The 22,759-nt window shown below is 51.0% G+C and overlaps 9 protein-coding genes across 9 annotated transcripts; 5 read left to right on the top strand and 4 right to left on the bottom strand.

Annotated features, from left to right (window-relative positions):
• Positions 1-57: 57 nt before the first annotated feature.
• FIBRA_04514 (uncharacterized protein) lies at positions 58-1,426 on the bottom strand (the record flags this gene model as incomplete). Its single annotated transcript, XM_012326309.1, has 3 exons — positions 58-246; positions 298-764; positions 811-1,426. 3 exons carry the CDS (start codon positions 1,424-1,426, stop codon positions 58-60), a joined length of 1,272 nt encoding a protein of 423 aa, XP_012181699.1.
• Positions 1,427-1,716: 290 nt separating this feature from the next.
• FIBRA_04513 (uncharacterized protein) lies at positions 1,717-6,244 on the top strand (the record flags this gene model as incomplete). Its single annotated transcript, XM_012326308.1, has 21 exons — positions 1,717-1,852; positions 1,916-1,995; positions 2,069-2,323; positions 2,378-2,790; positions 2,849-3,008; positions 3,066-3,168; positions 3,221-3,377; positions 3,435-3,501; positions 3,554-3,644; positions 3,703-3,816; positions 3,866-3,912; positions 4,092-4,238; positions 4,293-4,555; positions 4,610-4,704; positions 4,760-4,954; positions 5,010-5,185; positions 5,250-5,340; positions 5,396-5,559; positions 5,612-5,752; positions 5,805-5,872; positions 5,929-6,244. 21 exons carry the CDS (start codon positions 1,717-1,719, stop codon positions 6,242-6,244), a joined length of 3,279 nt encoding a protein of 1,092 aa, XP_012181698.1.
• A 71-nt stretch (positions 6,245-6,315) lies between these two features.
• On the bottom strand, positions 6,316-6,859 carry FIBRA_04512 (uncharacterized protein; the record flags this gene model as incomplete). Its single annotated transcript, XM_012326307.1, has 2 exons — positions 6,316-6,561; positions 6,614-6,859. 2 exons carry the CDS (start codon positions 6,857-6,859, stop codon positions 6,316-6,318), a joined length of 492 nt encoding a protein of 163 aa, XP_012181697.1.
• Positions 6,860-6,995: 136 nt separating this feature from the next.
• On the bottom strand, positions 6,996-8,083 carry FIBRA_04511 (uncharacterized protein; the record flags this gene model as incomplete). Its single annotated transcript, XM_012326306.1, has 3 exons — positions 6,996-7,487; positions 7,549-7,780; positions 7,830-8,083. The coding sequence occupies 3 exons, from the start codon at positions 8,081-8,083 to the stop codon at positions 6,996-6,998; spliced, it is 978 nt and encodes a 325-aa protein (XP_012181696.1).
• Positions 8,084-8,601: 518 nt separating this feature from the next.
• On the top strand, positions 8,602-10,300 carry FIBRA_04510 (uncharacterized protein; the record flags this gene model as incomplete). The annotated part of the gene is made up of 9 exons (XM_012326305.1): positions 8,602-8,664; positions 8,724-8,741; positions 8,796-8,891; positions 8,944-8,970; positions 9,031-9,131; positions 9,190-9,198; positions 9,250-9,753; positions 9,807-9,950; positions 10,012-10,300. 9 exons carry the CDS (start codon positions 8,602-8,604, stop codon positions 10,298-10,300), a joined length of 1,251 nt encoding a protein of 416 aa, XP_012181695.1.
• A 1,027-nt stretch (positions 10,301-11,327) lies between these two features.
• Positions 11,328-12,245, top strand: FIBRA_04509 (uncharacterized protein; the record flags this gene model as incomplete). Its single annotated transcript, XM_012326304.1, has 3 exons — positions 11,328-11,677; positions 11,728-11,881; positions 11,943-12,245. 3 exons carry the CDS (start codon positions 11,328-11,330, stop codon positions 12,243-12,245), a joined length of 807 nt encoding a protein of 268 aa, XP_012181694.1.
• A 200-nt stretch (positions 12,246-12,445) lies between these two features.
• Positions 12,446-16,273, bottom strand: FIBRA_04508 (uncharacterized protein; the record flags this gene model as incomplete). Its single annotated transcript, XM_012326303.1, has 16 exons — positions 12,446-12,537; positions 12,594-12,669; positions 12,723-12,825; positions 12,878-12,982; positions 13,044-13,238; positions 13,296-13,447; positions 13,499-13,868; positions 13,928-13,970; positions 14,026-14,055; positions 14,112-14,612; positions 14,909-15,060; positions 15,151-15,306; positions 15,365-15,518; positions 15,927-16,094; positions 16,153-16,198; positions 16,259-16,273. 16 exons carry the CDS (start codon positions 16,271-16,273, stop codon positions 12,446-12,448), a joined length of 2,358 nt encoding a protein of 785 aa, XP_012181693.1.
• Positions 16,274-16,703: 430 nt separating this feature from the next.
• On the top strand, positions 16,704-19,890 carry FIBRA_04507 (uncharacterized protein; the record flags this gene model as incomplete). The annotated part of the gene is made up of 13 exons (XM_012326302.1): positions 16,704-16,757; positions 16,810-16,992; positions 17,046-17,172; positions 17,225-17,335; positions 17,389-18,463; positions 18,514-18,586; positions 18,641-18,881; positions 18,940-19,043; positions 19,102-19,201; positions 19,255-19,291; positions 19,341-19,500; positions 19,560-19,577; positions 19,633-19,890. 13 exons carry the CDS (start codon positions 16,704-16,706, stop codon positions 19,888-19,890), a joined length of 2,541 nt encoding a protein of 846 aa, XP_012181692.1.
• Positions 19,891-21,118: 1,228 nt separating this feature from the next.
• Positions 21,119-22,517, top strand: FIBRA_04506 (uncharacterized protein; the record flags this gene model as incomplete). Its single annotated transcript, XM_012326301.1, has 6 exons — positions 21,119-21,197; positions 21,248-21,378; positions 21,427-21,621; positions 21,674-22,034; positions 22,091-22,234; positions 22,297-22,517. 6 exons carry the CDS (start codon positions 21,119-21,121, stop codon positions 22,515-22,517), a joined length of 1,131 nt encoding a protein of 376 aa, XP_012181691.1.
• Between the last annotated feature and the right edge of the window lie 242 nt (positions 22,518-22,759).

The following is a 22,759-nucleotide window of genomic DNA, read 5'->3' as shown; positions in this document are numbered from 1 at the left end:
AATCGCTAATGGATGCAATAACATGTAAGACTGAGGCCTCCAGGGAGGTTTAGAAGCCTATGACTTGCGTAAGAAAATAGCTACGCAGGTGAACATGCGAGCCTCACCATATTTATTACCCGCTTCCTTTCTATTCCTCCGACCCTGAGCAATCTTTTCCTCCAGCGACTCTCGATTCTGATAGGCTTCTGTGAGTAAAGTGGCAAGCTGATGCCGTGTCCGGGCTCGGCCACCTAATGCTGCTCCCTGAAATCAGGATGTAAGCAACATACTATTGTCGTAAGAGATAGAACAAACCTTGACGTTCATCTTCGGCGCGGCGGATACGTCCGCACCGGCAGTGGTTAATGCCTTCCTCTCTTCCCTCTCCTGAATTTCTATCTTTGCTTTCTCCATCTCTCTGAGAGCATTGAATTCCTGCGCGCCCTCCGTGTCCACCGCCTCGAAGCCCTTGGCGGTACCCTTTTCCAGTGCGCGCACATGCGCATCATACTCGCGTTTCCATTTGTCGTAAAACTTGTGGTAGTATTCGGGATCGTATGCAGCCCAGCTGCCTGAGGGCAGAAGATAGTAGCCCGGATACGGGTCTTGTGGAGTTGGGTCGGGGGGTACAAAGTCGTCTACCTTCGGAGCTGACGATATCCCCGGAAGGACAGTCGTTGTAGATGCAGACGAGGACGCAACCGGAGGCGCCGGAAGTCGCACCTGCAGGGAAGTAGCTGGTGTGCCAGCCGAGGGCAAGACGGTCGCTGAGCTGGAAGAACCTACATCGAAATTAGGTGCGAAGAAAAAGGACAGCTCACGGCCTACCTAACGAGAAGAAATCTAGGGCCGGTGTCGCACTAGGTATGATACGGGTAGGCCGCTCATTCTGTTCTTCCACGGATACATTCGCTTTTCCTTTCGCCAAAGAGGGCGGTAGGAAGGAAATGGATGGCTTGGAGTTATCTAAGGCTACACCCGCCTGTTCCTCCCCATCATCTTCCGCGTCTTCAACAGTCGTTGATCGCGTAGACCTACCCGATGCAGTATTGAAAACGAGGCCAGGTCCGCGACCACCGCCAAGTACTCTCTCTGGTATAACGACTGGGACTGCCTTGTTCTTTGGGGCCGGAAGCATAGAAAGCAGGGCCGAAGAACGTGCGCCAGACTGTAGACGTGGCTTCTTAGCAGGGGGACTCTTATCTCCATTAGTCTGGCCGTCCTCAGGGGAGAGATCTGGTAAGCCTATGGTGATCTTCTTGGGACGCTTAGCCCTGGGAGGAGGTAGAGACAGTCCGCCAGCAGATTTTGAATTCGTGCTGGTTGGTGGCGGGAGATGGAGTGAAGACGACTTTGGAGATAAAATATGCTTGGATGTTGAGGGTGTCGGCCGAGTTTCCACGTCGCTGTCATTGTCGCTGCCGTAGTCCTCGATCCCAAACATGACGGTATCTGGAAGGGCAAGTGTTTGTCAGTGTTTTTGACGCCACACGCGAATACAGACGCGTCGAGGACGCGACTCGCACCTTGTATATTAACGCGATGGCGACGTTTTCACCCTCCCCTGCCCCCCGCCGTACAACGCGCTCTGGCTTTGGCGCACAAACATCTCCTATCGGAAGACGTCCAAGACCAAGTACCAGCCAGGTCTCCACCCGATTTGCTACTCCCCTCGCAACACGGCACCGAGAGAGACTACCGTCCGTGAAGGATGATAGCTCTCAAATTTCTGGGATGGATCTGGACGGGAACCCTGATACTCAGGAGCGCCATACAAAAGCAGAGACTATCTTTGCAAAATCTGAGCAGCTCACTGCCACCTTCTACGCCCAGTTGCCAGTTGAAGTAAGGCAGGCGCTGAAGGCAGCAGGTTTGCACACCCCATAATCTGCTTTGCAATTATATTTGACTGGTCATGTGTTGTTTGTTTTAGATTTTTACCGCGATGCTTTCAGTGGAGACGTTGACCCTTTGACTGGGTTTGCAATTGTGGCTTCAGTCGAGACGTGCTTCGTCTGGAAGTATGCTCAGGCAAGAAAACGTTCTGGCTATTCACAGCAAGATGTGGTGCTGACATGTCCCTCAGGCACTGACGGGTACCCCGACTTGCTACATCTTCCTCTGCCCTGTAAGCGATATTAACGACCCGATGGCCACGCCATTTCACGCACTCGTTCCTTATGGGTCATCTAGGGAGCCTGGGCTAATAGTCAGTTCTCCGACCGGTGAAGTTCGCTTCTGGGATGGGCTTGGGATGGGTCTCGCGGGCGGCGACAATTTCTTAGTCATGTCTCTTGATTTAGAGCGTGAAGAGCGAGTTACAACTTTGACGAGAGCTGACGTGCGTTTGGAAGGTGCTAGTTGGCCTTGTATACTAACGTAGCCCCTCTTGCAGCCACAAACCTATATAGTATCAACGTCCATGGGCCGCTTATTCCGCCTGATACTCACTGCATCTGGGGGCAGCCATCACTTAACCGCTCATGTCTTCAGCCATCCTCGGGCTTCCATGTCAATTTCACGCCTTATACCTTCTTTTTGGTCCGTTCCCAGCATTCAGCCGGAACCAGGAAACATCAACGCGATCGCTCTTGCTGAACCAGGCACCGACTCGCAGGGCAGAGCATTGTGGGCCATCATAAATAGAAGAATACAGAAGTGGAATCTTTCATTTGAAGGGTGGCAAGAACTAGTTGTAGATACCGATATTATGGATGATACTCGGCAGGCCATCCGAAACGCGTTCGCCTCCGCGTCCCCCGACGATATAGAGCTTGACCTCGAATTTGTAGATCTCAAGGTCGAAGGGTCAGTGACGCCAGTGCAATTTATCGGATTAAAAAACAAATAATAACTGGTTTTACAGCGATGGAAAACTTGTTCTCCTGGTATCATACGCTGGCCAGGACGAAGAGGCGAGTATGGACTTTGGTCCACATCCTCGACGAATCTATGCAATTGCTCACTTGTTATGCACGCCCGATACCTTTGAAGTGTTGAATGTCAGAGGAGTGCCCTATCAAAGCGTAAGTGAAGTACCCTAGGTATAGATTTTGTTTGTTGTGACCTCTGCTTCGAGATAGACGTCTAGTTCGGGCGCCCCGCTGCATCCTAGGTTACAACTGGTCATGAATGGCGAACTGATTGTTATTCAATTCGGGGACGCCGTTGCCCTCTGTGCGCGAGGTGAGTTGGTCACTTGTCCATAGCTCAAAACGAATTTTGAATTTCTCTGCAGATACAGTGTACATGGATCGCCTTGAACTCAAATCTGCGACAGACCGTACTCTCGGTGTCGGTGTCGTTGATGGCGAGAGCGAGCTGCTAGTTTTGACGGCCACTACGATGGTAAAAGCTTATTTTGAGTTGGATCGAGTATCCCAATTCAATTCTGAGTGCGTTTCCCGACATTTTGTATTCTCCCGTGTCCTAAAGGTTCCATCTTTAATCAGGAGTGGTCGGGCGACTTTGATGGTCTCCATTATGACACAGGCAATTCTATATGGTTCAAACCCGGAGGTAGTGCTCCTGCTGATGCTTCATCTTTATGAGGAGCTGATGGGCGTACTAGAACCCACTACAATTTAGCTTCCCTCCCGAAATCGACGAAGAAGCACTTATGTCTGGAGCTCAACAACTCAGTCAGGCAATACTACGTTCAGGTAAGACTCTGGTTACTTTTTTGGGGTTCCGTTTTTATACAATTGCCTCGCTGTGCAGATTCAGAAGTAGTACGTCCCAGCCATGACCTTCAAGCCCAGATATCTGGACGAAAGGAACGACTTAGCTTCCTCATTAAATTCATCAACGATAACGCTGTCTTAACCAAAGCGAGTACATCACCGGCGATGCAGAATATGTATATCTGATACGCTTAATCCAGATGTCCCAAAGGAGCCGGCAGTTGCTCGCTACAGACGCAGAGAAGCTGTACGCAGCTCATCAGCTTTGGTTGCGACATGAAGATTTTCTCGGGTTCGTGATTGTTCCTCCAGTTTCCCATCTACATTGCACATTAATCAAATGATAGTCACAGTTCCAGTCGCACAGGGAGCGTGTTGTACGAAGCGATTGATGCTTATATAGATGCTGATAGTCAGCATGATCAGGAAGATTGTGTTCGATCGTTCCTCAAAAGTGGAGTGGAGGCTATAGGTGGCCTCATCCCCTGCGTGTTGGATGTGGTTCGGCGATCACTGCATGCGCACAGCCAAAATCTCTCCGAGGATATATGCGAAAGCAACCGGATTGTCTTGGTAACGTAGTTTTTGGATCGTAATCCAGACTGAAACAACTTACGCCTCTAATAGACGATACTTCAGTCAGCAATCAGCTATCGCATCTACAACTCAGGAGTGTATGGGATTGAACTTCCATTGTTGGATCCTTGGTCAAGCCAGCCAAACATTATTGAAGTTGTATTCGAGCTAGTTATTGCCACAACCAAGGTGGTAGAAACTCCGAGTCCAGATGCCGAGTCTACTCAAACCAGGGTTCAATTAAGAGAACAGCTCCCCGAATTAGCTTCGACACTATTCACCTGCATTCAAGAACGATTGCGGTGGCTTGAAAGGTCTGCTTCTCAATGATATTGAACGTATCTAGTGCTCACTGACCTGCCTTCCAGTCCCCTCTCAGCAAGCGACCCTAGATCGGAGCGAGAACGATACGATCTTGCACAAAAATTTCACCAAGTGCGGCCTGAAGTGTTGGAGACACTGCGTATGCTTGACGTAACTAGTTATGGTCATTCCAATGAGATTGACGAACTATGCAGGAAGAAATGGACACGCAAATGCGGCCTTTAGACTCGCTGAAGAATATCGCGACTTCCGCAGCCTGGCTTCCTTGTGTAACAAGGAGACCGTTTACCCTCCAGAGGATAATCCGAATGCTACACGGATCCAAGCTTACGTTGAGCAATTCAAAGAGGAGTTTACTACAGAGCTGTACCACTGGTATATCGAGCACGGTAAGTTATGGTGCTTGGGACACTCCTTGTGGGACTCAGTTTAGTATTCATACAGGCGAGCTCAGAGCCATGTTCGCTGCTGGACACGACGAGTTTCTGGACGCGTTTCTCTCTGACAACTCGATTCCGGCTGTGTCGTGGATTCACGATGTTTACAAGGGCCGATATGAACTTGCATCTGAAGCTCTACTCTCAGAAGCTGATCATGCTTCGGAATTGGTATCGAAACACGTATGTGATTTCGTTTTTATTATAGTGTACTGTGCATTAATGTCTTGGCCCGGGGTAAAATTAGCTTATGCTCAGTATTGGCAAGCTTGCGCACTTGGCACAACTGCATGAGGTGCAGGAGGTTCAGAATCCAATCAGTCAAAAGACTTTAGACTGTACGTCTCCTTGTTCATTACATATTGAGCACTTTAACAATCGGCATGTTTATAGCTTTTCATGATGGACTGGATTTCGTGAGCGTGCATGAGACGATTTTAGACGACTTGAAGTCAGCTCTTGTTAATGTCCGCGGAAAGCAATCACTGGAGGCGCAAGTCGACGTGATCGCAAGGGCGAAGGCGTCCCAGCTATCTGATCGAAGGATACTGCAACAGGTATCTGTTTCAATAATATGTATTTCATAGTGATTTCAACTTCAGGTCTTAGATATTCAAGCAACTCGTCCGACAATTACTGCAGGGAAAGGCCCTATCTCCTGAGGATCTAGCAGATGTTCTAAGCCTCAAAGATAATGCTGACAGTCCAGGAGACTATGCTACAGCGCTCCAGATACTTTCGCGAGCGAGGGTGGGTAGTGATCACATTCTTCAATGGCGGCCCAATCCTAATATGAACTCAGAATATACCTAGCGCTCGGCGACTGTCTGCGTTTAGAACTGTATGGCGACGAATATACATCCACGATGAGTGCGTCACTAATTGTGTTCAGCGAGTCCTTATTCGCTCATTTCAATTCTTGAAAGTTGGAATGTGTTACGGCAGACGGCCAATGTTCCTGACGCAGAGCTGAATATGCGGTTCAGAAATACTGCTTTGTATGCAGCCCTGCAGGCAACTTCGAGAGCACACAGTACACCGAAAGGCTACATCTCGACGCCCGTGGAAGCATTGGAGGTCCCAGATCAATCCGAAATTGCTCTGCGATGGCCAGGGATTTCGCCTGATGAGGTGGAAGGGATCGAACAGGATTATTTGTTGGAGAGTAAATATCTGGCCGATTTGGAGATGGACAGTACTTTTGAGAGCATGGTGGGGTTGGTTAAGGAAGATGCGACGTGACACTTTGGTGAAGGAATTATGCAATCGTCCAGGAGTGGGTATATGAATGTAACATCACATTGTCATACGTTTTAGCTTGACGAAAATAAGCGGGATATCCGCGCCATGCTCTTTTCGTAAGACAGGCGTATGGCAAGCAGCAAGCTTGACCAGTTTTGCTTCCTCCACTCTGCATCGTACTCCTGCTGTCGCGCCGTCTCCTGTACTATCCAACGTCTGTAGAATTCGGACAGTGCAAATTCACGGTCTTCCTCCGTGCACGAATCGGGCAAGCTCTCGAGCAAGGCATTCTTAGCTGCCTCAAAACGCGAGTTGCTCTATGCCTCGCACGTTACCAAACGAGGTACGGGTAGTGCACGATTGACTCACATTAGACCAAAAAGTATGATTGTATGCATCCAGCTGTTGTCGCTGCATCTTCCATTGGTATTCGCGCGTGTCTCCCTTGAACTCCCTGAGGGAGTACGGGTGAGTCAAATCGGCACGTTGGTTGGGGAGGTCATCGTCATAGACAACAGGACGAATATTGGATACAGTATCTGGCGGTCCCACAAGATGAAAACGAATAGCAGAGGCGTGAATACGCCGTATATGAGGAATTGCTCGCGCTGTCATGACCGTCAAGGTACAGGGTACTAAAGAAAGAGACGGTCATGTGATACTACCGAAGCAGTAAAGAAATAAGCAACAGTCGCAGTACGCTAAGTAGGGGCGACATGTCGCATATTGCGGAAGTCTAGTTGAAGACCAGTCAGTGCTTTCCCGCTGCATTCTCTGCCTTCTCCGCTGCCTCTTCCACCTTTTCCGCGAATGCAGACGGCGTCTTGAAGTATCCCGCGGCTAGCCATGAGCCGGCGAACAGCCCGAACAGTGCCCACAAGCCTCTGACTTCGTCTCCGTCTAGCGTCCGCGAATATGTCTTCTGTCCCGACAGAGATTCCGTCTTTTCCGCGGCGTCAAATTTTGCTTGGACCTGTGCTGCACTAGGTAGCTTCAGTGACGTAGGGATATTGAGGTCTTCCGCGAGATCCCTCCAGAATCCAGAAGGACCGGCCTCAGATGCGTTCGTGGTAGTTGAGTCCTCTGATTCAAAGTTGGAAAGGCTGTACGTGGGACCACCACCGTGATGCGTGGCCGAACCTGCCACCGCGACCATCTTAGGCGTGGAATTGTCAGGTTGAGCCGAGGTGGGAATGGACTCGGCTTTGATTCGTGATGAATCCCAGAGGTCTGGTAAAAATGGCTTGTGCGAGCGCGGTGCGTTCAATCTCATCAAACAGCCAGCAGACGGACCCCACACTCACGATTTGAATTCGTGGCTCCTGATCCGGCTCCGAAGCCGTTGGCATCTTCACATCGAGAAATTCTTTCGGGTATGTTTTCGGAAGTGGGGGAGGGACCTCGGTGGTCGGGATGCCAGGGACCTCTGTCGTGGACGCATGACGCACTTGCGGGGAAACTGGGGGTGCTGGTGAGATTGCCTTCTGCTCGTCATCTTTTCGCAGCCGGGTGATGAGAGTAGCCTTGTTTCCCTGTCTGGAAGCAATATGAGGATGTCTTCCGAGGTAAGTCACACTATACATACTGGGACAAGCCTCTGCTCTTCGCCTCCTTCCTGAGCTCGCTGACGGATTCGGTTTCCCATGCCTTGGTCAGGAGGACAGTGGAGACGAAGCTGCGGGACTGGAATTTCGTTGATGGCCTGAGCTGTGCGCGTGCAACAGTCCGCAACATTTTGAGGGATGGCAAGAGACTAGAGCCTGAGGGGCGTTCCGGCGTGTCCTGGCGCGAGAACGACTGGGCGCACGTGATGCCCTGCGATGTCGAGATCGCATTCATTTCGACCGCGCGCTCATCGTCGGCTTCATTCGCCAGCCTTTGATTGTTCTCGTCCTCATCGACATCGACAACGAGCAGGGTCTAGGGCTTGCGCAAGCCCGCTCTATCTGCATCAGTGTAGCAGTATATCGCTGATAAGTCGAGTCACTCGTGCATACACGGTCCTGTATAGCTATTTGGTTCGCCTCGTGTTCAGTCGCGCCTCGTGTTTCTTACCACTGATCCTTTTCAAGGGTACCCGTGCACGCGCTCTTCACCGCTTTCATCTCCTTCATATCCCTCTATCTCTCCCTCACGTTTGCATCCTTTTCCTTCTCTGTCCGAATCGCGGCTGCAATGCTTCTTTCTCCTGCGTACGTACCTGCGTTTCTATCACACGCCACCTCCTCACCTGAGCCACTGCGTATGCACGCAGCGCATCAAACGCAAGTTTACCATCGACGGCCAGTTTCTGGAACAGATTTAAGACTCCAAGGAGCAACAAGGATGTAGAGCTTCCCAACAAACAGCCCGCTCCGATGGCCCTTACAAGGCAACGTCTTCTGACACTTGCTTTCGGTGATATGGAAACGATCCGAATGGTCAGTAGCCGCTTTCCAGGGCCACGCTAATGACACTGGTACTGACCGATGTATTTTAGCTGCCAAACACCTACATTGTAAGTGCTGTGCTGATATCGCAAATCTCAATTCGGCATTGAACACTCCTGCAGGAGCTGGATGCGCAGGCGCGCGACTGGATCAAGCCCCCACCAGATGCTATCTTCAGCTTGCGCGTCCCAGTCGAATATGCGTCACTACATGCAGCGGTTGGTGTTTTCAATATTTGATTGTCATATGTGAACTTACAGCAGTGAACAGCGATTGGTTGCAGGGCCGTATATTTATGTGAGATGCACTAATGTGGCACGCTACCTACATTATCACTCATCGCTCGACAATTTGCAGTTGACCGGTGAGGACTCGTACCAGATTGCAACCATGGGAGTGCAAGGCCTCAGAGTAGAGATTGTCAGCGATGGTCCCCCGCCGCCTGAGGATGAACCTCCGTGAGTTCTTATATCAAGTCCATACCTGCACGTGCTCATGGCTTCACACTTATCGTAGACCGCCTCCGTAGGTTATGAGCACACCTCGATATCGTGCTCTGGTCTGACAATTTCATAGCCCTCCACCTGTTCTAGAGATGCCCGCAACGTTCAGTCTGGAAATGGCTCCGGGACAGCACGTGGCGCTGGATACTTTGGTCTCGTCGGACGAACTAGATATGGCACGGATGGAGGACGGCACAACTGTAGATGGGTCCTTCTGGGGAAAACTTGACATTGTGCATGACGGCGATACACACAAGATGGATTTCAGTGGGACACGTTTATCCAACACCCAGGAAGTCACTCAAGATTTAATGGTCGATTCTCGTGTTCTCGGAAAGCTGGCCGTCGCAGCAAAACCTGCCACTGCGAAGTGCCATCTGCATATTCTCGCACCTGCTCAGCAATATTGTGATGTTACCTTGTCATTTTCCCCATTCTGGAAGCTTGGTATAACATGGCCTCCGGCGGAACCCCTTGGGGAAAACAAAGTGAAGTATTTCCTGCGCGTGCATCCTGGTGGTGCACTTGAACACTTCGAAACGGAAATGAACGCCACAGCGTTGTATTATGAGGCGACGTAAGTTCCGGCTATGTTCGACTGCTCGGGTGGACTCAATGATAGCTATGTAGACCTGAACCTGGGATGGTTGATCCGACCGAGTTCATTGCGCCTAGAAATGGATTTGCGATGTCGTTCAGGGATTTTGTGCCACATCTGATGGGTGTACTAGACCAGCTTGGGATGTCACTCCAAGCTCGCACTAATTTTATTAAGTACGATTTATCGCTCTACGCGCCTTCTCAGCTAACATTCGCCTTCTTCCGATTACCGCAGTAACAATCTGTCATCTTTCGCTGCACATCGCAATATCGCTTATCGCTTCATGTCCCCTGGCAAGATCGCGGCCGCTATCGACATCTCGGTTACCGTTGAGAACTGTATCTTCACTCGCCTGTTCCTAATGTATCGCGGAATCTCGGAAGATGACCTCGGCCTATTTGCGGGCGCTGGGGAGAAGGAGGCAAACTCCGTGAACTGGCGCGAGGTCGTCGGCTGGTCTGAACTATCCAAGGACCACACACAGTTCCGAGTGTTGGAGACCTCTGTGCTCGAGGTAACATAGATTGAGCCGTTGGCTGGATACCCTCCCATCTCGTCAGTTCGTTTTGTGTTCCTGCTTTAGGTTATTCACTTCTGCTCATGTTTCTCTCTGTACCCAATATGTACATTTAACACTGACATAGTTTGTAATGCGTCCAGGGGCGACGCTTTCTCCAATGGTCTTGTGCTCGTCTGCTGCGCTTTGGAATACTCTATCGTCTCGCGCTTACGGACAGAAGCTTTCCTGATGTCTTTGCTGTCGTAGTAGTAATAATCTTGACCATGTAGCCAATTTCTTCTCTACCCAGAAACGTATACGTATATAGCCAAGGATCGTCGTTATTCTACTAAAATCCTCGTCTTGGGGTTGATGACTCCACTGGTATCGCAAATATTTTTAGGAGACTCCTCCCGTGTAGAAGCTAGAGACGTGACTGCGCGGGTTAGGTACGGGGTGCGAGCAGCTATAGCATATGACGGATCGTCGTCCTGTGTTGCATAAGCTAGTGAGACCGATTGGCTGCGATTTGGTGCCTGGTGTTTTTGAGGGGGAGCTAACTTTACGCGATTGCGAGTCAATTACGTGGAGAAGCACCTCTGCGGGTGCAGGGCCTTTTGCACGTAATGGTTATGGCTTGAAATGCTCCGACTCACTGGAGCCTGACAGTACAGACGCGGCCTTGTGCTCGCAGCAACATGTAAGAATGAACGGCATTCTATATGCAAATTCTATGTGCTTGATCCGACTCGCGCTCTGGCTCAGCACTCATGAGTCGATTTACCTCTCAAGAGTTACACGAGTACTGGGGGCAAACTTATCAATAACGGCACGATCTGCTGGAGGATTTTGCGTTATGCTTTTCTCGTTTCGTAAACAGTCAAAAGGTACTGTACCTTTTGCGTCACTGGATTGCTTAGAGTGGCGATGGAGGTCCACTACCAGGAATGGAGTTGCTGACGTACTGCTATATGCGATCACGTGACCGCGTTTCAACACCCAGCGCGCGCTTCGCCCAATTAATCCTTTCACCGTGACTGTCTACCAGCTCATGTCCGCCTTGACGGTTTTGCGAGGCTATGCCCAGAAAAGCGACCCAAATACGCTCCCTCTTTCTATTCGTCTGACACATACAACAGATACGCTCACCGTCTTCGACGCCTATCCCAAGTCCATCTTCCATTTCTTAGTCCTCCCGCGCATTGTGCCCCCGCTGACCGCCTCTAACCTCAGCAACTTGCGCAGCCTCCTCAAATGTGACAAGAACTTGGCGCGAAAGGTCCTCGAGAAGCTGAACCGCGATGCACAGGGAGTACGCGCAATGATCGAAGACGAGATGGTGAAGCGGTATGGATTCAAATGGGGTATCTGGACGGGGTTCCATGCTATCCCTTCAATGGAGTGCGTGTCTTTGCGCCCATGCATGCATGTCGTGAGTAACACACGGACAGACATCTCCACCTGCATGTCCTCTCCAACGACCTTTGTTCGCCGGCGATGAAGAAAAAGAAGCATTACAATTCGTTCCATCCCTCACACGGCTTCTTCCTCCCTCTCGAGGATGTTTTGAACTGGTTTGACGCGCATGAGTCGTATTTCTCCACGGTAAGTTCTCTCTTTTTCACGCACTCTCACCTCGGTGGCGCCGTGGTAAGGAGAGATGCAGCAAGGGACGGGGCAGGAACGTCGTTTTGAGGAGAATTTCCTGATCACCCTCCAGATATCGCGGCTTTGGCCAAGCCAGTACGATCCGATGCTGAAAGAACCCCTTGTCTGCTGGCGCTGCTATAAGGAGTTAAAGAACATCCCTACTCTGAAGGCTCATCTTCAGACAGAATGGGACGACGAAGCGAAGAGAGAAAAGGCACGAGTTGAAAGAAAAAGGAAACGCGACGACGAAGTTAATGCAGAGAACGCGAGTGGCGACACGAACAGGGTGGCCAAGAAGCGCGATACCGCATCACCTTAGCGCATCTAGCTAGTGCGAAGTCAGCTTGACCAGCTACACTCGCACGACTTGCACGCGCACTCTCAGACTCTCATTTACCGATATCATACGAGTCTTCATTTCTGAACGCCATCATTATTGCTACAACTACGGAACTACAATGGCTTACATTTCGAGCATCCTGCATCATAATCAGTAACCTGTATCTATATACCTCTCTTTCACTTCTCCGCGCCAGCATCATACTTCAGTTTGCGGTTGCGCTCTGTGGCTTCACGAATGGCCCAGGTGAGCTGATAGGTCTTGCATGCGTCTTAACAGAACATCATCGACATGTGCGCCATACAATGTACACAACGATCGACTTACCCTCGAAGGAGCTCAGAATCTGCGCAGTTTCTGGATCCTCCTCAATGTCCTCGATGTTGTCGATGAGCACCGATATCTAATGATCCAGACGTTAGAAGATCTCTCGAAGTCAGTTCCCGTCATACACACCTCAGAGAAGAAAGGATCGTCGTCCGGGAATCGGTAAGACTCTTCATGATCGCTGCCTGGCCTACGGACAAAGAGGACCGGCTGGACGTAGGGATTCACTAATCTACGGGAAGAGCTGATTAGACCAGGAAGAGAAAGATGGGAGAAATACTCACTTCAACTGGTATCCATCTGCGTAGACTTCTAGCTCGCAGCTGTAGTCATGACCTTGCAGAGCCACGAGGTGAGTGAAGCTGCCGACTGCACCGCTGTCGTACTTCCTGCTCGACATCATCAGACGGTATGGTCACAGGCTGGGCTTCATCAATAGCATGCACGAACCAGGTAGCAGCAGTTACACGCGGAATCCTGTTTTCAGGAGGAATGGCGGTCTCGTCGACCACCATCTTTGAGAGATGGCCAGCATTCTCGTCCCATTCAAGCGAATGTGCGGTGACGGTGGTCATGTCAACTTCGCCTCCGAAATAGCGAGAAAGATCGCAGAAGTGTGTTCCTTGTTCGATGATAGGACCCGCGCTTGGTGTGAAGGATGAGCCATGACAGTGGAATGCACACAAAATCAACCAGACGGACCTCTTGGACTTGTCCCACCAATCGGGCTTGGCAATGGCTTCGTATGCGCAGGCATAGCGGGCAACAGTGGCCATAACAGTAAGATTGTTGTCGTTGATGATTTGCTTCATCATTTGCACGGCCTTCAAGTATCGCAACATGTATCTGTGGCGCTGTTAATCAGCCACTCGCTCAGGTCCTGTAAACAATATTGCTTGCCCGACAGAGCAGATAGTACTACTATCGGTGATGTGCTTTGCGACTTTGAACGCCTCTTCGATCTCGCTTGACGGGCCAGTCGCCGAGGGCTTCTCGATGAACATCGCGACGCCGGGGAAGTAACGGAGGATCTGCAACTCGACGTCGCGCCCGGACTGCATTGTGCCACGGAACATGGGCGGGCTTCCTACGATGACGGCGCGAGGCGTGTCCTTGCGCGACATGTTTTTGACAAAGTCTTCCAGGGTGCGGAAGACGCGCGTGTTCTCGTAGGCGGAGCGCACGAAGGTCTCGCATTTCTTTTGCAAAACGGCGGTTGCCCGGTCGATTGCGGGGTCGATGAGGGCGACGACCTTCAGGCGCGGGCCGAGTTTGCTGTGGCGAGCAGGCATGCGTGAGTGTTTTGCGAAGCAGAAACAGTTGGGCCGACTGACTGTTCAAAGCGGAAGGAGTGATTCCATGGACCCTCGTCGGAGCCTGCGGAGGGTGCTGTGAAAAAGAAAACAAGAGGACGGGAGTCTAAACGACATACCGAACATGATGTTGCCCGCGCCGACAAAGACTACGTTAAAATCATTAGGACCACTTATGGCGGACGTCCTGTTGGGGTGTAAGCACTAAGCCACAACCAGATGTGCGCCAAAGAGAAGATCGAGGACGGAATCTCGGAATCTCTAGGTTTCACGGAGAACACCATCACGGTTCCATGTCTGAATCGAAGATCTGAGCGATAGAACAATTTCCCAGCTGTTGTGATATCTGCAAGCATGTGCGCGCGCACTGTATGACGGTGTAATAAGCCAGAGACGCTATTGATGTTCACAACGGATACACTCGATCCCATAAGAGACGGCACAACAAGTCGGGACAGAACATAAGTGAACTCAGACTGAACTTGTCCATTGGCACCAGCCTCGATGGGTCGATCGAGGGGCGGCGGGAGGAGAAGCCCGACTGACGGCGCGAGGAGGGCGAGTCCAAGACGGAGGGACGCCTGCTCGCAAACGTGCCCGGGACGGGGGAGTCGAGGATGGAGGGGCGTCGACTGGCCATGTTGCGCAGAGATGAGGATGGACGAGGATGTGGTGGAGAGGAAGACGGAGAGAGAGGGCGTGCGAGCTTAAGAGGAGACGAACGAGGGTGACGATGATGGAGATAAGATGCGGGGCGATGGCGACTGCTTCCAGCCTGCGCGCACCCGCCCGTGGAGCTCAGACTGCTACAGCCCGCACCCGTCCCCGCTTGCTGCATTCAGTGTGGACACGGGTCGACGGCGAGGCCAGCGTTTGATACAACAAGTGACTATAGCGGGGAAAGAGACGACTCTACAACGATGGCGAAGGGTATATGTGCGGCGATGAATAACAGGTTTCCAATGCAAAAACATTCCCGGGCCTCTCAGTTGGCCGGCGCACCCCGCTCCCGACTCCCTCGCTGGCTTAGCTCGCGCTGCTTTCGCTCCGCCGCCTCCAGCCTCTCCGTCATCGCCCTCAGCTCGGCCTGCAGCTTCGCGTTTTCTTGCGTCAGCTTGAACACATTGCTCGCCCGTTTCTCTACCGCCTTAATTCTGTTCACCCGAGAAATGTCAGCCATACACCGTGTTATGCGACAATGCGACGCGTCGATCGCCGTCTGCCGATGAATGGCGGCCACTTACTCGGGATCCTCGCTGCTGGGAGTCGGGTCTGACAGGATCGATTCAAAGGTCAGGGTCAGGTCCAGCTTGGACTGAGGAAGGTCCAGGTCCGGGAGAAGTGGAGATGAGCTAGACTTGGGAGGCGCATCCAACTCTCCTGCTCGCAACGAACGAGCCCTGCCAGGTCGGGTAGCGCGTCAATGCATATTCTGACGACAAGAGCGGGCATCCGTACTCATCATCTTGGGAGTGTCTCGGCGCTGACAGACTGGGCTCGGAAGTCATGGAGGTAAAGGAGGAGTAGCGGGGCCCGTTGTCAGCGTTCCCATTATTGCGTCTGGGGCGCTGCTGGCAGCCACCGCGATCCGCCTTGCCGACCGCGGCAGGCGCTGTTTCCCGATGTCATCTCCGCAGGCACCCTACTCATTTACTTTATTCTCATCGCATCTACTCTTGAAAAAAACACAAACGGTGCATCACGGCCTGATCAAACTGCATTCGATACGATATGTGGACAGACAAGTATAAGAGCAGCGTGAAGGCAACCTCAATGGATAGAGTGATGAGCAGACTTGTCGTCACAGCCATCAGGGTTCTTCTGTTGCCCATTTTCATGCCCCGCAAAATGATCCAGTGAACGGTCGGTCTCAATACAGTCGGCTCTAAGCACACAGAGATATAGTCCCTGGATCTAATGAACAATTACTTTTGGTACGACCATACATTCCGGAGTACTGTGCGGCGGATACAACTCGTCAAAATCACTCCAGATTACTCATAAGAGAAAGTGTACTTACACCCTGCCTTGGTTGCCAGCCGGTTGAGAGAGTCATCGCTCTCACCCATCGCACGGACTTGGCCGCAGAGGGCAAAGGTGGTGGATGTAGACAAAGCCCGACCGTCCGCATCGACATCGGCAATGCTAATCTGCACTGAAGCGTGGTCCTTTGCCGTGATGAGTCGGTCTAAGAGAAGATGTCACGATATGCTCTTTTCAGCAGGTGTAAACTGGTTGAGACGCACTGGTCGCCGCGCACTTGCGGGGGACATAGAGATCAACAAGGATACCCTGGTGCACCGCAATCCCTCAGCAAATGCCTTTTACACAGACCCCAGCGATGCAACATACCTGATCGTTTTCCATGATAGGCTACGGCACGCTTTGAGCTATCCGAGGGCGTATAGTATTGATTCTCGTGTTAAGGTTAGAAACTGTACAGTTCTGCCTCATCATGTTTGTCCGTGCTTTGCATGTCCGAAAATGGCATCCTCGCGCCTCCATCCACGTGACAATATGCACGTGGGGTGACGCGCCGCGCGCTACTCGGCTGTGTCGGCTCGGCCCCAAATCGCCTGCGGCCACTGTGTTCGACGTTGTGCAAGGGCCTCCACCTCTCCGAAACGAAATCTGTGTCTACGAGCCATTATATCGAATCGTTTGTCTACTGGTAGAAGCCATATTTTGCGTTCAATTACAGCCCGGTGCACCAGCTAGTGACGGCCAGAGCTGCTGCGTACGCAGCAACTGCTGCAGGTCGGGCACCCCGGATATATAGCTCACGAAGGTCGTCTTGATGGGCGGATCTCCCCACCCACCACCCCTTGACGGCACTCTTTCGACTATATCTGTAAGTCGTTCGCTTCAGGTGTTGCACGTTAAAGGTGACGCTTGATTTCCAGGTCGATTCTATGGTCGAAATACGGCACGAACATCCAGAGTCGGAGGACCTCCACTCCTCGAGAGTGTCATATCCGCACGAAGAGGGCCGATATAGGCTCATATATAGCAAATCTAAAGTGTATGTGAATCCTACAGCATATGCGAGAGACAACATTCCTGGTTTTGTTACACTTGTCAAACGGGTTGGTGGTTCACCGCCTCGGGGCGATTCGTCCGTAACTCTTCACCTTTTCAGGAGGGCATAAACCCAACCTACCTTGTAGCATGGATTCCAGAGAGCTTGCTCAATGAGAAAGGGCAAGCGGAGTGGGATAAGTTCACCAAGGTTGAAGAGAGTGCGTCTCCCGATGATGAGGACGATGGTATGTTGGCATGGTTCTAAACAAGAAGTGACGCTAAAGACAAAGTACGCAGACGCGATACTGATCGACTTGCCTGTTCAACGACCTGAGTCATATGCGTTTTCTGTGCCACTGACCTCGATTTATTCCTTGATTGTCCATTCTCCTTCTTTATCCTCGTGGCGTAAGTTTATTCGCCTTGGCGCGCGAGTAGCCGCATTCTTAATATCACTCTAGATGGTTCGATTGCCATTAATTTGACTAGTGGTTCAACGCTGCCGACCTTATACTTCCATGACGACGAATCCCGCTCCTTTACATTGTCTGCGAGGTCTCCATTGGACAGTTCACCTTCTACATCTTCGTATCCTCCACCGCCTTCGCAGTCCGCTCCAGCGCTGAGAAGCGGTATCTCCTGGGGGGGAGAGGACTTGCTAGCAAGATTGCGCTTCTATGCTCATATACTCCGCTCAAACTTGCAGTCATCTCTATACCTGGTAGATCCATCGCGAGAGGACATTGAAGCTCATTCTACACAGATCTTCTCAGATACGGCCGTTGACGATATTCTCGCCCAGTCCTCTTACGCAAATTCCCATTCACCTATTCCCGCTCATCGTCGTCCGCGGCCCCTGTCTTCCCCTCCTAGTCCATACTCAACACGCGCCTCTATTCTGCATCGCTCGCTTCCACAACCTGCATCAACACATAACAACTCATCCCAAGCACGGATAGCCCTTCTGCAGTCCTTTTCTCAGATAACTCGTCATGCAGCTCATGCAGCGCAGCATATCCTCTCACACCCACTCGCCAAGCCCATCGTCCCCCACCTTCCTGATCCAGTAAAGAGCTTGGTAAATGCGAATGGTGAGTGGGAGTGGGGTAGTTGGGTGGAAAAGGGCGGTGTGGGTGAGTTCGAAAGCGCGCGAGTGTACCTAGCGCGATGGGCCCGCATCGTTGCAGAAGAAGGTGAGAAAGCACGACGCCGAGAGACACAGACACTTCCGTCTTCTGAGTTGGTGGAAGAGTCTTCCGAGCTGGGTATATTTGAACTTCTGCAACCGATTACAAATCTGCCCACACCGAAGACATCCAGAGATCCAAATCATCCCGTGGACGAACAAACGTGGGAGAGCTGGTTCGATGACAATGGCCAGCCTACCATCAGGGTGGAGGAGTTCAAGCATGAAGTATTCAGAAGAGGGATCAGCTCGGACGGTCGTCTCAGAAAGGAAATTTGGCCATTCTTACTCGGAGTTTATGAGTGGGATGTCTCTTATGGCGAGCGACGGAGGCGGTGGCAGGAAAAGCGGTGCGTCATTCAACTATATAGCCTATGCTTTGGTTAAGTTGTCCGAGCAGGGAGCGCTATCATTCGTTCAAAAACGAGTGGTGTGGTGTACCAGAAGTATTTGACCGGCCCGATATCTTGGAGGTTAGCCTTGACCACCATTCACCTATTAGCCGAACGTCCAATAATTCTGAATAGGAACGCCATCGGATAGATGTCGATTGTCGACGCACAGATCGCACCCAACCTTTATTCGCCAATACTACTGCAGATCTTACCCCAAGCGGCGAGGTCTCAGAAGATCAGAAGGGCTTGCATCTGCGTTATTCGACGATTTCTCCACAGATGTACGACATTGGTGCTCAAGCACCGACCAACGAGCACATCGAACGACTGGCAGGCATTCTTTTGACGTACAATCTGTTTGAGAAGGAACTTGGTCTGTATTCATTGTTGAACCCTGGTTTGTTGGCTGATAAATCTTTACATTTTAACAGGCTATGTACAAGGCATGTCCGATCTGTGTGCACCAGTATACGTTGTCATGGGGGGCGACGAGGAGATGACATTCTGGTGTTTTGTCGAGATCATGACCCGAATGGTAGGAACGATTGTCAATCAGTCAAGATGTGGTCGGATGGCTAATTTGTCTCTTGCAGAAGCAGAATTTTCTCCGGGACCAAAGTGGAATGCGAAAACAATTGTCGACATTACAACAATTGATCTCTGTCATGGATCCGGAACTCTACCGTCACTTAGGTCTGTTGACGGCAAAATTGTCGATTCACATTGGTCTGACGGTGCAATCATAGAGAAAACGGAGTCTTTGAACCTGTTTTTCTGCTTCCGGTACGTGGCAGGTGGTGACGTCGTCTTAATATGTCTGATTTGGTTGTAGGTGGATACTTATACATTTCAAACGTGAATTCCCGTTCAAGGATGTTTTACGTTTATGGGAGGTATTGTGGACCGACTACTACAGCAACGACTTTGTCCTCTTCGTGGCTCTCGCGGTGCTCGAGTCTCATAGAGATGTCATATTGCGATACCTTGTAGAGGTGTGTCCGTTGGCTTTATCATCATTTTGAGTCTCACACGCCGTGTAATCTGACAATAGTTTGACGAGATACTGAAGGTGAGCGCAATCTTAAACACTCTACATCGTCTTGAGATAAATTTCCATATCGTAGTACTGCAATGAACTCAGCATGACTATTGAACTGGACACAACTCTTGCACAAGCAGAAGTCTTGTTTTTATCTTTCGCTCAGCGTGTCGCCGATATGGACCGTCGAGAAGCTGAGAAGAAGGCCGCGAGCTCCGACGGCATCCGACGGCGAGTCAACGCTAGCGATTCTCGTGAAGATGCGCCTTCTACCAGCCGCAGTACCACACATACATCACTTTTGAGCGAAGATTTACGCAGACTTTTGGTTGCGGGACGATGACATTACTTGGTGTATTATATGATTTTGACTATTTCTGGCGTATCCTTGTACACTAATGGCCATATTGTATCATAGAAATAATTGTACTTTGCGAGCTGTTTTTTTTGCAAGACCTTTAGCTCAATACTGATAGTTTAGTTACCTCATGCGTCAAGACATTGTTTGGAAATCCTCCAAGATAGCGCATGGCAAGATTTGACTCTCGGTTGGTCTTGGGCTCGACGAGGGTACTACTCGTAGCCTCGCCGTGTCGATGATTGCTCTTGGCACTGGCGTCTTGATTCTTCCCGGATCCTGTCATCGAGCACGAGCACCCCAGCTTGTCTCTGATTACATAGGTGAGTAGTTTCGAACCTCTTGTCTATGGGCTTGCGGGACATTCATTTCCGCCCGGCCCGTCCGCTCTGCTTATCTGATAAGAATACGTGTAGTATTTATGTATAGGGAGCTCACACAGCGGTACGATCACGGATCGTTGTCATGTCACATAAGTACCTGGCCATTGTCGTCGGACAAATTCAGAATCTGGAATAAATCTGGAAACTTTTATGCATTTACTCTTTGGCTGAAGCTTGTAGCTATGTGCTCCAATTGATCAGTTGCCGTCTTCAGGTAGCACTTGTCACTTGTGAGTCCGACCTTTTTCGATTGAGCTGGGCGTTATGAAGGCCGCAAGCGCGCCCATATACTCACCTTGGCAACCTGATGTGCATGAGATGTCTGATGAAACCAGAATCGGTCAATTATGACCTTGGATACGGTACCTGAACGAGCGCTCAAAGGTAAACCTTCTCGATCTTGTGCACGAATGCGGTGGCTGAATTCCGTCCAAGTCACCAGGCATAAGTAATCGCAGTACGTGTACCGCGGAGGCGACAACCGACGTCGGACCTGTGCGGAACACCCGAATGTTGTTTCCATGCAACCATAGAACGATGGAAGGTCAGCCTGGAATGGTCAACCTTACTGAACTGCCCCTTTGTTGTCACTATCTGAGTATCCGAATCGCATATAAAGTCAGAGAACATGCTGGAACTACTCCACTCATTCCCTCGCCAGCCAGTCTGGTTTGTTGTGCCTCAGGCTATTCGGTGGGGGTCATTTTCTTGTGCATTTCCCAACGAGGAATACTGAACCGTCCCTAGATTCGCAGGTCGCCGGCCGTTCCATTCTCTTTTGACTTCAACATTCATTTTGTTTGATACAACAATTCTTTCATCTAAACACCATGCTGTCTCTCCACGCACTAGGCCTTGCTCTTGCGTGCACAGTGCTGGCTCTGCCGTTCAAGCGAGAGGTGCCTCAAGGTATGTAATGTCTACGGATTCTGGTATGGAACTGGATACGGCACTTGTAGAACACTCCCATAATATTGTGTTGGCATCCGTGAGGCCTATGTTAGACCTGAATAACCCCGACAACATCGTTGATCCAGTGTTCGGCCTCCTTGGGGACGCAGCGGCCGCCGGCGGTGCTGGCAGCATTACAGTAAGTCTCCTCCAGTAGGCTCATCACGATTCTAAATGCGCAGAACAGAATCTTGACTGCCTACAACAAGCTACCGCAGATCAAGCATTCACCAATGCCAAGACAGCTGGAAACATCACCGGCATGACCTATGCATTGATCTACCGGGCCCTTGAGCGCAATACTGGCGCGGTCGGCGAGACGTCCGTGCTCTGTAACGAGACAGCTGTAAACTCGGAAGTTCAGGCAATCACACAACATCAGGTGCGCGGGTCATCTCTGCAAAATGTCAACTCTATTGAATAGACTGCAATAGGATCCTGCGTCTACAAACGCTGCGACGGTGAACAAGAACATCGCTCTTGAGCTGGCGAAGCAAATCGCATCCGTGGGCGGGGAACCTACGCTGGCGCTCATGTCGGGGACGTTCGCGCCCGGCCAGATTGGAGATCCTACTGCTGCAGGCAACACCTGCGATGTCGCAGATGATGAGCCCGGATGTATATTCACAGAGAACCTCCTTGTTGATGACGCCACGGCCGCCGAGATCAGCGCTGCTGTCGCTGCAATTTCCGTATCCACTGCTACCGCGTCGGCGTCGGCTGGTACGACAACCGCTACATCGACGTCCACAACCGACTCGGAAGACGACACAACGGCGACTTGTAGCGCATTTGGTGAGAATTTATTGGTAGTGAGGGCCTTAGTACATCTAACGCTTTTGTGATCAAAGTCACCGTAACAGTCACCGCAACCGCAACCGCAATTGTGAATGCTACTCCCAGTGCTGCAACTGTCATAGCTTCAGCGACATCTGCCGCCGCGACTGCGACAACCACTGCTTCAGGCACGAACCTACAGACCTTCACCGGTGCCCGTATGTCTATGCCTATCTCTTTCCTAAATCCTGCAGCACTTATTAGTTCACTTATCAAACAGTCGGTGGTATCAGTGCTCCATCTGTCGTGGCTAATGGTAGCGGATTCGAGGTTACCACTGAGAGCTCAGATCCATTTGTGACCTTGGCCGCCGCGATCGGCCGCTCCTGCGACATCCAGCACAACCAATGTGCGGATGCCGCCAACGCAGACGGCAATTCTTCGTTCACGGTTGGGGACTGCGACACTCAAGATACTCAGTGCAAGGCTGCAACTTCTTGAGTATTGTTTGCGATATCGGGTATTGGCTCAGATTGGCACTGAGTTATTGTTGTTCGTTGGTGTGGATCGGGCGGCATTCGTTGAGTGAGGAATGTGGGCCATTTTTGTATCGCTTTTCATCATTGTTGTCATTAGTTCCGGCATTGTGCGATTTTGAATAGACTTGATCTGCACTTCAAATTGTGACAGCTTTTTAAATTGCTTTACCAGCTCTTTTCTGCACAGATGACAGTACGACGGTC

Source organism: Fibroporia radiculosa (genome assembly GCF_000313525.1).
Source record: "Fibroporia radiculosa TFFH 294 genomic supercontigs, scaffold3160, whole genome shotgun sequence".
NCBI classification, from domain to species: domain Eukaryota; kingdom Fungi; phylum Basidiomycota; class Agaricomycetes; order Polyporales; family Fibroporiaceae; genus Fibroporia; species Fibroporia radiculosa.
This window is presented reverse-complemented; position numbering and strand designations above follow the sequence as displayed.